Source organism: Phalaenopsis equestris, unplaced genomic scaffold, assembly GCF_001263595.1.
Source record: "Phalaenopsis equestris unplaced genomic scaffold, ASM126359v1 Scaffold000513, whole genome shotgun sequence".
NCBI classification, from domain to species: Eukaryota; Viridiplantae; Streptophyta; class Magnoliopsida; order Asparagales; family Orchidaceae; genus Phalaenopsis; species Phalaenopsis equestris.
The window spans coordinates 2,696,246-2,709,092 of NW_018164953.1; the positions used below are offsets into that span (position 1 = coordinate 2,696,246).

A 12,847-nucleotide genomic window follows, 5' to 3' on the forward strand; every position below is an offset into this window, starting at 1 on the left:
ATTTTGCTTAGGTTTAACATTATCATTGCCGAGTATCAAGCCCCGAATGTGAATAACCGAGGGTTGCGTAGATAGTCGATAACCAGTGTAAAATCTGTCAAAAACAATCATGACATGAATCATTTACATCCTTATGTAAATGCTATAGCGTTCCCTAGAAGCGACATTCTGTACGACCTAACTATAGGGAAAAGTGTACAATGGACGTTACACCGATGTCTATGTGTAGTGTAAAATAATCAAGGGTTCCCATATTACAGATAGATATTGGTAAAAAACTTAGTCCATGAAACTAATATTAGGATAAAATTTTGGAATATATATACTCTCGCAGGTAAATTAATGGATCTGATTGATATTGTGGTTCATAGGAAGATAAATTTCTTATGTATTCAAGAAACTAAATGGGTTGGAGAAAAGACGAAAGGGATTAATAACATAAATTTTAAACTTTGGTATCAGATAAGAGTAGCATTAGAAATGGTATAGATATAATTTTATATAAGAGTTTGAAAGATAATGTTGTAAAAGTTAATAGAATTAGAAATATAATTATAGCCCGTCTGATTATTGTTATGACTAAAATTTTTAATGTTATAAGTGCTTACGCTCCTCGAGTAGGTTTAGATAGAGGTTCTAAGAAAAAAAATTTGGAATGACTTAGAAGAATTAATACGAATGATACATCTTAAAGAAAGAACTTTTATTAGAGGAGATTTAAATGGACATGTCGATATAGTGGTAGAAGATTTTATAAATATTCATGTCTGTTACGGATTTGGAGTGATTAATGAAGAAGGTAGAACCATAATGGATTTTTCTTTAGCGTATGATTTTGTTATTGCTAATACTTTATTTAAGAAAAGAGATGTGTGTATTTTTATTATAAAAATAGATTTAATAAAACATAACTAATGATTTTCTTATGAGAAGATATCATAAAAAATGCAAAGATTGTAAGGTCATTCCAAGTGAAAATTTTAGTACTCAACATCGATTATTAGTTTTGGATTTTAAGATGAACAGTAGTAAAATAAAGAATCATAGGAATCTTTATCATAGAATTAGATGTGGGCACCTAAAAGATACAAATAGAAATATTTCTATGAGTAAACTTCTAGATTTCACGATTTTGGATGTTCATGAAGAAGTAAATTCTATGGGGAAAACGTAAAAACCACTATTAAACAAGTGGAAAAAGTTGCACTTGAAAAATGAAATAGGAAAAATTTATATAAATGAAAATAGTTGTTTGTGAAAAAATAATGTGCAAGAAAGATTAAATATAAGAATTTGAGTTATAAAAAATATTTTAAATGTAAAAGTTTAGAGAATTCAAAAAAAAATATAAGGTAGCCTGTAGGGAATCTAAGAGAATAAAAATTCTGCTTTTAGAGATATTTATAATAGATTAAATACAAAAGATGTTGTAAAATATAAACTAGCCAAACAAAGAGAAAAAAAAAGTAAAGATTTAATCTAAGTGTATTAAAGATGAAAGTCAAAAAGTATTTTTCTTAGAAGATATTCAACATAGGTGGCTAGGCTATTTTGATAAATTCTTCAATAAAGTTTCTGAAAATACGATCGACCTTAGCGATCTTAATATCATTAATAATAATAAAATATTTATATTTTTACCGTCGCATTAGTGAAGAAGAAGCCACAGAGGAGTTAAAGAGTACCAATGGTGGAAAATCATAGGACCTAATAATATCCCCATTGAAGTGTAGAAATTGTTAGGAAATTTGAGAGTTTGTTGGCTTACTAAACCCTTTAATATTACTTTAAAAACTAAAAAGATACCTAAGGAGTGGAGGAAGAGTATTATGTTTCCCATTTTTAAAAATAAAGGGGATGCACAAGAGTGTGCTATATATTGAGGAATTAAGTTGATGTGTCATACTTTAAAATTATGGGGGAGGGATATTAAATATAGGTTAAGATGTTATACAAAGATTTCTCATAATCAATTTAGATTTATGTTGGACAGGTCTACTATGGAAGCTATACATCTATTGAGAGATTTGATGGAGAAGTATAGAGAGAGTAAGAAGGATCAACATTTTTTTTTATTGATTTAGAAAAAGCTTACGATAAGGTTCCAAGAGAAGTCCTTTGGAGAGTTCTAGAGAAAAAAAAATGTTGATGAGGCTTATATTAGAGCTATTACTTGTGTTCAAATTGATGGAGGATTGACCAAGTTTTTTCCTATTTCAGTTGGATTATATTAGAGCTCGACTTTAAGCCCATATCTTTTTGCTTTAGTTATGGATGTGCTTATTGGACATTTGCAAGAGGATGTACCGTGGTCTATGCTTTTCATAGATGATATCCTTGTTGTGGATAAGACTAGAGAAATAGTTCATAAAAAACTTGAATTATAGAGGTCCACATTGGAGTCTAAAGGCCTTCATTTGAGTAGAAATAAAACTGAATACATGGAATGTAATTTTAGTAGTAGTAGCTCTAGTGACAATGTTATAATTATGGGTGATCAAATTCTTAAAAGGTGTGAACGCTTTAGATACACAAGCATACATCAAACTGTAGTGAACCGGCTTGAAACCAACAAAAACAGGCCAGTTTGACCCCTAAAACAAAAATTATATATACTTTTTAAAATTTATACCACCAATTTTATGTAATTTAGATATCTAATACCTAAAATCTACTTTTTACATTTACACTACCCAAATCACTCATCACATAAAAAAAACTTACTATTACAAAAAAATTCATTTTACACATGCAACCTAATTCTATTTATTTACATATCTAACACATAAACTCCATTTTTTTATTTTTTTACATTTATACCACCAAAATCATCCATAACATATAAAATATCACTACTTTATAAAAAATGAAAACATTTTAAAATAGAATTTTAGGTGTTGGTTATTTGAATACATAGGAATTAAGTGTCATGTAAATCTTATATATTGTTGTTTTTAAATATACTTATAATTTATTTGATCGTCCGGTTAAACCCCGATTTAACTTTTGAAAATTGAACATGTATTACCGGTTCAATGTCTAGTTCAGTTTCAAAACATTGCTACACAGTTGATATGTATTTACATATCTAACATCTAAAATTTAATTATTTACAATTATGACACCCAAATCTTTCACATCACATAAAAAATACAACTATTTTAACCTTTGAAAAGTGATATAAAGTGATATAAACACTTTTATGCATATGTAAGGCAGCATATATATAAAAATTGAAGTATAGGTGTTGGATATATAAATACACAGGAATTAAGCGGTATACAACTAAATCTTCCATAACAATATAACCAGCAGTCCTGCTATAAATCTGAATCATCATCCAAACAGAGAAGATAAGCCACCAATCCAACAACAGGCATATATCTCAACACATTCACCAACTCTTGATCACTCATCCTTACATTCTGAAGGTTGTCACCAATCAACCATGGCTGGAATACAGCATAGAGGATGATATCCCATATAAACGCATAAGCAAGCCGTTCCGATCCGATGTAGTGCTCCAGAAACCGCCACCGGCCATCGAAATCCCCAAAGCCGCTTTCCGGACGGCCTAAGAAAGCCCAAATTATAGAAACAAAGCACACAATTCCACCGATTAAGCCAACCGACCGAGCGCCTTTTGTCATCAACAAGCCTAATTTTGATGACTTTAGAGGTGACTGGTCCGTGTTGTCGCTTCGGTTGTTGAGTCGGATAGCCATGTAAGGTATTAGAAAAGCTGCCAAGATGGACAAGACAAGCCATTAGTGAACAGAAATAGGGAATTAGGATGTTAAAATGGAGGGGAAGAGGATACTGTTTGTAAGGAACATCTGAAAACCCCACAAAAGGTCAAGAGATCCACGAAATCTTCCTCGACGATGGTCGGTGAATAGAAGTGGAGCAAATAGGAAAGTCCATCCGATTACGAGATTGAAGAGGCCTTCAGCCATCTAGCCAATGAAAGAAGAGGAATTACTGATTAAAATGAAGAAAGAGAGATGGAAGGTTAAGTAGAATATTACTAATTCCCTTACAGGATGAAGCACTGGTGCTTCAATTACATGTATCCCAACTACTCTGCCAAGAAATTCAACAAATGAGTTAGTAAAAGCAATAATAGTCTGTGGAGTTCAGAGTTTGTAGGAGGATGAAAGTAAAATGCCGTTAAGTTAATTTCTGAAAGTAAAATGCAGCAAGTTTATTTGCTTTTCAGATCGCAGCCAGTTTTATTTGGCTATAACTTTCATGTTGCATTTACATGAGAGAACCTTTTAAAACTAAATTTGCTCAAGTGTTGTAGCTATAAAGAAAAGCTGTTGTCAAACTTTTTCAAGAAAAAATTCCATAATACACATAATAAATTTCAAATCTATTCTCCATAAAACAATTTTATAGTTAACTTTACAAACAACTACAACTGTTCCAAATGAACCCAAAGAGTATGTTAGGTTATTATAAGAAAATCAGAGTCTTTTTAAAAGCTGTTGTAGTGTTGCGAACATTTTTTTTCATTTAAAAGATTGTGGCCTCCGAAAATTCAAAAAGGCCTCAAGCCTCCATTGAAAAAGAAGATGAGATGAGATGAGAGAGAAGTAAAGTTCCATGTTAAATTTATAGAAGGTAGATAAAATAGTAGATAAGACACTACTAAGAGATTTCACCATCATTTTGTGAGGACTTTAAGATCTGAGCTTCAAGGTTTGTCATATGTACAAGCCCCATGGTTAATTACTCCTGATAATGGGAGAGCACTTTCGATTAAGGCTAGCCATCAGATTTATGATATAAAATTAATGAAAACCATCATTGTCAAGCTTAAAATCAAATGGTTGGGGAAATGATGAAGCACCTGATCAAGATTACATGGTTCCATCATCTCATGGCATCTTGGACCCTGATATACTTAGTAGAGGAGGTAGTCGACCCAACTTGATATAAGTATCATTGCCAACAACCATGGGTTGTTTCGACCAAAAAAATCTTTTAGAAATGGGGTGAATATTTTTCTAAGGGGATTAATTTAACTCGATCTTAGCTTATAGAGAGTTTTGTGTCTATCAAATATACTCTATGATTCATAACTCAAAGGGGCAACATACCACTAAAGAACATAAGAGCTATAGACATGACTGTAACATAATAGTGTCATTTAGCGACAAACCATCTAGTTAGAAGGCTCTGGTTGTAATTGCTTCTTGTAGTGTCATTTGATGACAATATGATACGGGCATGGGACTCGGGCCACGTTCTTACTGACACGAAATTATTTTGAATTTGAATTTAGCAATATACTTGATATAATTTTGGCTCTATGTGAACTTAAGTTAACATTAAATTTGTCTATCCAATAAATGATGGTGGAAGGTGGAAGCTTCTTTTACTCTTAGTTTTTTAGTGTAATGATTTTTTTTATTTAAATATTTTTCTTTATTATTTTGAATTTGAATTTAGCAATATACTTGATATAATTTTGGCTCTATGTGAACTTAAGTTAACATTAAATTTGGCTATCCAATAAATGATGGTGGAAGGTGGATGCTTCTTTTACTCTTAGTTTTTTAGTGTAATGATTTTTTTTTATTTAAATATTTTTCTTTAACACTGTTATTGTCGGTCCCAAACCCGGATGTGAAAAATGGATGGTTGCGTTAGGTAGTCGACAACCGACGTAAAACTTGCCCAAAAAAAAATCATGACATGAATCATTTTGATCATTGTGTAAGTGCTAGGTCGTCCCCTGAAAACGGCGCGTTGTATGACCTGAATACAGTGAAAAATGTGCAAGGGCCTCTACACCGGCGCCCAGGTGTAGTGTCAAAAAAGCAAGAGTTCTCATACTACGGACGGATACGGGTAAAGAAGTTAGTCTATGAAACTAATATTAGGATATGATCTTGAAATATATGTACTCTCAAATAATAAATTAATGGAATTAGTTGATATTATAATTCATAGAAAGATAAATATTTTATGTATTCAAGAAACTAAATAGATTAGAGAAAAGACTAAGGATATTGATAACTTAGGTTTTAAACTTTGGTATTCTGATAAGTGTCGCACTATAAATGATATAGGTGTAATTATAGATAAGAGTTTGAAGGATGATGTTGTAAAAATTAATAAAATTTGAGATAAAATTATAGCCCTTAAGAATATTGTTGATACTAAGATTTTTAATATTATAAGTGTTTATGCTCCTCAAGTAGGTTTAGATGTAGTATCTAAAGATAAATTGTGGAATGAATTAGAAGACTTAATACAAATGATTCCCCTTGAGGAAAGAATTTTTATTAGAGGAGATTTAAATGGACATGTCGGTAGAGTGGTAGAAGATTTCAAAAATATTCATGGTGGCTGCAGTTTTAGAATGATTAATAAAGAAGATATAGTCATATTAGATTTTGCTTTAGCGTATGATTATAATATTACTACTAATGTTTTATTCAAGAAAAGAAATGAACATCTTATTACTTATAAGAATGAATCTAATAAAACACATTGATTATTTTCTTATGAGAAGAAGAGAACGTCGAGATTGTAATGATTGTAAGGTCATCCCAAGTGAGGATTTAAGTACCCAACATCGATTATTACTTCTACATTTTAAGATGAAGAGTTGTAAAAGAAAAAATACAAGGATCCATTATTGTAGAATTTGATGGGGGTACCTAAAAGACACGAAAAAAATTATTTTTATAAGTAAAATTCAAGATTTCAAAATTTGGGATATTCATGAAGAAGCAAATGCTATATGGGAAAAAATAACACTATTAAACAACTGACAAAATATGCACTTGGAGAATCAAAAGTAAAAGTTTCTATAAATAATAATATTTGGTGGTGGAATAATAATGCGCAAAAAAAAAATATATAAGTTATGTTATAAAAATTGATTTAAATGTAAAAGCTTAGAGAACTAAGAAAAATATCAAACGACCCATAGAGAGTCTATAAGAACTATTCGTGATGCTAAAGATTCTGCTTATAATGATTTTTATAATAGAGTAGACAAGAAGGGTGAAAAATATATATATAAACTAGTCAAACAAAGAGAAAAGAAAAGTAAAGATTTCATTCAAGCAAATTGTATTAAAGATGAAAATAAAAAAAAGTGTTTTTTTTTTAGAAAAATGTATTCAACATAGGTGAGTGAGTTATTTTGATAAAATTTTTAATAAAGTTTCTAAAAATATGATCGACCTTAGTGATTGATCGACCTTTAAAAATATGATCGACCTTAGTGATCTTAATATTGTACGTTTCACTTTTACCATTGCATTAGTAAAAAGGAAGTTGAGGCTTTAAAGAAAACCAAGGGTGAAAAGTTTGTTGGACCTGATGATATCCCAATTGAAGTGTGGAAATATTTAGGAGATTTGGGAGTTTCTTTGCTTACTAAACTTTTTAAAATTATTTTAGAAACAAAAAAGATGCCTGAGTGGTGGAAGAGTATTTTGGTCCCCATTTTTAAAAATAAAAGGGAAGCACAAGAGTCTGCAAATTATAGAGGAATTAAGTTGATGTATCATACTTTAAAATTATGGGAGAGTGTAATTGAACACAAATTAAGAGGTATTACAAAGATTTCACATAATCAATTTGGATTTATGCGGGGTAAGGCTACTATGGAAGCTATTAATTTGTTGAGAGGTTTAATGGAGAAGTTAAGAGATAATAAGGAGGATCTGCATTTTATTGTTATTGATTTAGAAAAGCCTACAATAAGGTTCCAAGAGATATCCTTTGGAGAGTTCTTGAGAAGAAAGGTATTGATATGACTTATATTCAAGTCATTAAAAATATGTATATTAGAGTCGTTACTTGTCGTTACTTGTGTTCGAACATGACTAAATATTTTCCTATTTCTGTTGGATTACATCAGGGATCGGCTTTAAGCCCATATTTTTGCTTTAGTTATGGATGGTCTTGCTTTAGTTATGGATGGTAGTTATGGATGGTCTTACTGAACATTTATAGGAGGATGTACCTTGATGTATGCTTTTTGCTTATGATATCATTCTCGTGCATAAGATGAGAGAAAAAAACCCAGAAAAAACTTGAATTATGGGCCTATATTGGAGTCTAAGCCTTCATTTGAGTAGAACTAGCCTTCGTTTAAGTAGAGCCTTCGTTTAAGTAGAACTAAAAATGAATACACATAATGTAATTTTAATAGCCCTACTGACAGAAGTGTAACTTTGGGTGATCAAATTATTAAAAGGCGTGAACGATTTAAATATCTCGGGTCTATTGTTCAAAGTGATGGTGATATAGATGGTGATGTTATTAGTAGAATTCAAGTTGGTTGGTTGAAGTGGAAGAATGCTTCGGGCCTTTTGTGTGATAGAAAAGTACCGCTTAGACTGAAAGTTAAAATTTATAAGATGGTAGTGAGATCTGAAATGCTCTATGGTGTGGAATGTTGGCCTTTAAAAGAGAAGCATAATACTAAGTTAAGTGTTGCTGAGATGAGAATGACTAGGTGGATGAGTGGCCTTACACTTAGAAACAAAATGTGAAATGAATATATCTGTGATAGAGTTGGTGTAGCTCCAGTGACGAACAATATTAGAGAGAGTCGTCTTAAATGGTTTGATTACATTAAACGTCGATCATCTAATGATCCGATTAGAAAAGTAGCACAGTTTATGTTTTTTATTTGACTTATGTTAAAAAAGGCAAAGGTAGACCTAGGAAGACTTGGGCTTATTGTATAAAAAATTATCTTAATTTATTAGAATTAAATGAAAATATGATACTAAATAGGACGCAATGGATAAAAATGACAATCGCAATGGATAAAAATGATTAATGTAGACGACCCCATTTAGTGGGATTAAGGCTTTGTTGTTGTTGTTGTAAATATTTTCCTTTAGATTTATGATTTGAAATTTTTATTTTATCAATAAACTCCTCCAATTGAAATTCACATTAAACATAACCATCATTAGGAGAATGAGTAGAAATACTTATTTGTGGCTTTTGATTGAATTTATTCAATTAAGCATCCGATGATAGTTAGTCATATCAACTATAGTCCCTATTAGGAAGGGGATCAGACTAACCCAGTGAGGGCTTAATCTTGTCCACTGTAATCCATTTAGGGAAAGGGATCGAATTAAGGTGTGGGACTTACGACCTTGTCCTTTAGGAAAGGCGGCCCATTTAAGAGTGTTCATAATTGACAATTTTCAATATGATATTTGTAAATGAGATTGTTGAAAAGTTTTGAAATGCATGCACATTATTTGAGATGAATTTTGTTTTAGCTTAAGCAAGCAATTGACCTGCACAGCATTTTAGGACACCAAAATTTAGTGAATTAAGGTAAGCGACAGAGCATGTGCGGGTATTTAAAACTTGTAAATTTGTGCCGACTTTGGGAGGGTTTTATTGCTATTTACGTGGATGTGCAATCATTAAAAATGTGTGCAGATATTTCATTTAAGTCTTTAACTCTGCATTACGTCTGCCAGTCTAGAAGGATTGTGGATTCGATGGTGATTAAGCACACAAAATCATTATTTAACATTTAAAGTGACATTTATGTGCTTAAATTTAGCCCAAAAGTCTATGATATTTTTCATATTTGAGCTAATTTACAAGTCTTCACAGTTCAATTTCAAATATTTTTACAAGTTTAAAGGAGCCCGAATTTTGAATTATTTTATAAGTTTAAAAGAGCCCAAATTTGAATTATTTTGTAAGTTTAAACTAAAGCCAAAATTTTAAGTTATTTGCAAGCTTGATAGTCCAAATTTAAGTATTTTTGCAAGTTCAAATCACAGAAAATTTTAGCAACATTTCAATAGCCTCCCGAACTTCACAAGGGGTGCTACATTGGTAAAATTGGGCCTAAACACAATTCCCTTTAAATGCATGTACGGGGTACAGGCAAATATACAGTAGAGCACATATGGAGATCCCTCTTGTTGTAAATGTCATCGACGAATCTTTCCAACCATGCTCTTGAGAGCATGTACCGGTTCATATGCCATGGCGAGCATGTCACATATAGGTTGCATCGCGAATGTTGCATATAACCATCACGCTCTTAAAAAACATGTACGAGCTCTCCTCATTGCGCCAAACGTGCTGCAAATAGAATATACAAAGAGTTTTGGAGCATAAACTTTTAATACCTTTATGAGATCGATGTGAAGAGGTGATGATGCACAAATTTTGAGACAAATAAGATATTTTTTTAACTCTCTCTCCTCTTTTTTTCTCTCTATCTTTTTCTCTTTTGTTCTCACTTTCTCGATATTTCTTTCTCCCTCTGTCTTTCTCTCTCTTCCTCTCGGGTGGGAAAAGGGGAGGTGGGATGGAGGGCTTCATGGGTTGTCATGTCGGTGGGCGGTTCGGTTGCCAACAATAATCATCAGTGACTGCTAGGAGTGGATCTGAAGCAGAGGAAGATTTCCATTTTATTTTTAGAGGAGAGATGTCGTGGGGTTTACATGAGAAGGAATGAGATACTAGAGCAAGAGGCTTGTGGTTGCATGAGATAATGAGAAACAGAGATAAAATAAAGAAATTCATAATGAGTGGAGTGAGGGCTAATTTATGAAATTACGTTGAATTTTTTCACGCTTGCATCCACATTTATTCAGAGCATAATTGGAAAAATTGAGGCTCCTCATTTGGGATGAAACTAATATTCATTTGAATTAAATGGTGTGGCTCAAATAATATCTAATTAATACTTAATTTTAATGAAACTTATGGAGAAAATTTTGAATTTAAAATTTAAATAATATATATTAATAATATAGAAATATATAAATATATATTAACATTATTATATAAATATATATTAAATTTATATAATATTTAAATAACATTAATATTTAAAACTTCGACGTGCAACAAATGAAACCCAATTCAAATGCGAATATGCTCATTCGAACTATCTCAACGATCCGGACGAGCTCACACTGTTTGTTTCGTACAATGACACACTGATGAAACAATCTTATGTGGGCAAAAATTTATCCAAATGGACTTTATGTGCACGAAATTATATAGGTGAGCGGAGCAGATATAAAGCACAAAAAATTCCCCCAACAAATATGATGTGCGCCTAAAGTGGATTATATTTATTGTTAACTGACTAACTCTGCAGATCTCCAAAAGCTTATATGGATGCCATGTTAAGGGTTTTAACTTTACAAATCTCCAAGAAATGCAATGTATTAATTAATTTTTAATACACAAGCTTATGTCGTTATAGCCCAATCTTTCGTTGATATTGCATTCGCACTATAGAAAATTCATTGAAACTTGGCACTTTATTTTAAAAAAATTCTCCCTTGGCAGGTAGTTGAATTGCATTTCTTCGACTTACTTGATTTGTCATCACTGCTTCGATAGGAAGATTAAACTTAATCACTTGCCCTCTATTTTTTGATTTGACAAGAATGATGAAAGAGCCGACCAAATTTATCTCCATTGACTTATCAAGGAGATTGATCTTGTCTTCTACTCTTTGCTTTCTGCTTTGTTGGGCTTGATGAAGGATGCGTGCTAAAGAGCTCGCCTTCAGAGCCTATATAAGATGGATGGTAAAAAGTCATCGACACGTCCAACACTTTGTGGTCTTATGGACGCACAAGATATGTGCCTTTGGTTCATCCTTAGGCCTCCTATGAACATCAGAATAACTAATTTAGTTATGTGCATTGTGCTTTGGTTTTTAGGGGCCAATACAAGGTTGTCGATAAAATATTGTTAAGCATGTCCAACACATGGTGGTCTGATAAACACGCTAACAAAATAATGCCCTTGGTTAATCCTCATGCCCCCCGTTGAAGATGATATTAAATTTGCTTGTTGTCTCTTAAGTGAGGGTCATCTACTTTGATGTTGTCTCAATTCCTAGCTCAGTTGAGAAAATCTCTTGAATTTAGATCAATTGGACCTATCAAGTTGAATTAGCATAGTTGGGACAACCATCATCAATGGACTAACAAAGTAAGCGCTTTTCACCGCGACCTTAGCTTGTTGGGAGAGAAAAGTAGCTATTGACTTAGTCATACATTTGTTGAATTCGGCTTTTAGGATCCACTTAAGTGTTAGACTAGGGTGATTCATGCTTTTGTTATTGTTAAACTAGCTAACAGGGGCACTTACACTACGGACTAAGCTTGTTGAGTGCAAAAAATAGCCAACAACTTTGTCATAGGCTTGTTGAGTTCAACCTTCAAGACAAGTCTTGAATCCTAAACTTGAGCAACAAATAGAATTCTATTATTGTCATCATTAGACTGACAAAATATAAGTTCTTCCACTACGGCCTTAGCTTGTTGAATGTAAAGAGTAGCCAATGAATCTGTCATCAGCTTGTTAACTCCAGCCTTCAGGACCCATTTTGAGTCTTAGACTTAAGAAAAAGTGGATTCGAGCTTTTCCAGCTTAACCGGCTGAAGCTTGCAGATTTGGAAGACTTTCTTGTCCGATGTTCGAAACTTTAGCGAGTCTTAGAGATGAGGCTCTGACTTCTGGAATTGTCGTATATGTTTTATTTGCAACTTATTGTGTCTTCTTTTAATCTATTGCACATAGCTTTTGTATTAATAGCATGGATATCTACTTGGGGATCTCGTTATGGAGAGAATGTCACCCGAGTGGCATAGAATTTGTTTAATGACAAGTCAACAATGGTACTCTTTATATTCAATAATCTCAACTTTGATTATGATGTCAACCTGAATTCATGGGCATCTCGGCCATGAGCAAGATGTTGACCACTGTAGCCGATAATAATTTTGCAAATGATAACACTTTTGCAGTTGGGGATCTCGACTTAAAGTTAGAAATGTATCCAAAAGGAGGACCTCCT

At 32.4% G+C, this 12,847-nt stretch overlaps 1 protein-coding gene across 2 annotated transcripts in view; it reads right to left on the bottom strand.

Annotated features, from left to right (window-relative positions):
- Positions 1-3,225: 3,225 nt before the first annotated feature.
- Positions 3,226-12,847, bottom strand: part of LOC110028565 — a 29,999-nt gene continuing 20,377 nt past the window's right edge. The window contains exons 3-5 of one of the 2 annotated variants that reach the window (XM_020730467.1): positions 4,041-4,078; positions 3,821-3,956; positions 3,226-3,742 (exon numbers count right to left, since the gene is read on the bottom strand). In XM_020730467.1, coding sequence (XP_020586126.1) covers positions 3,321-3,742; positions 3,821-3,956; positions 4,041-4,078 — 596 coding nt within the window. In that variant the 3' untranslated portion in view covers positions 3,226-3,320. The remainder of the gene's footprint in view (positions 3,743-3,820; positions 3,957-4,040; positions 4,079-12,847) is intronic. The other variant, XM_020730468.1, reaches the window with a different exon arrangement.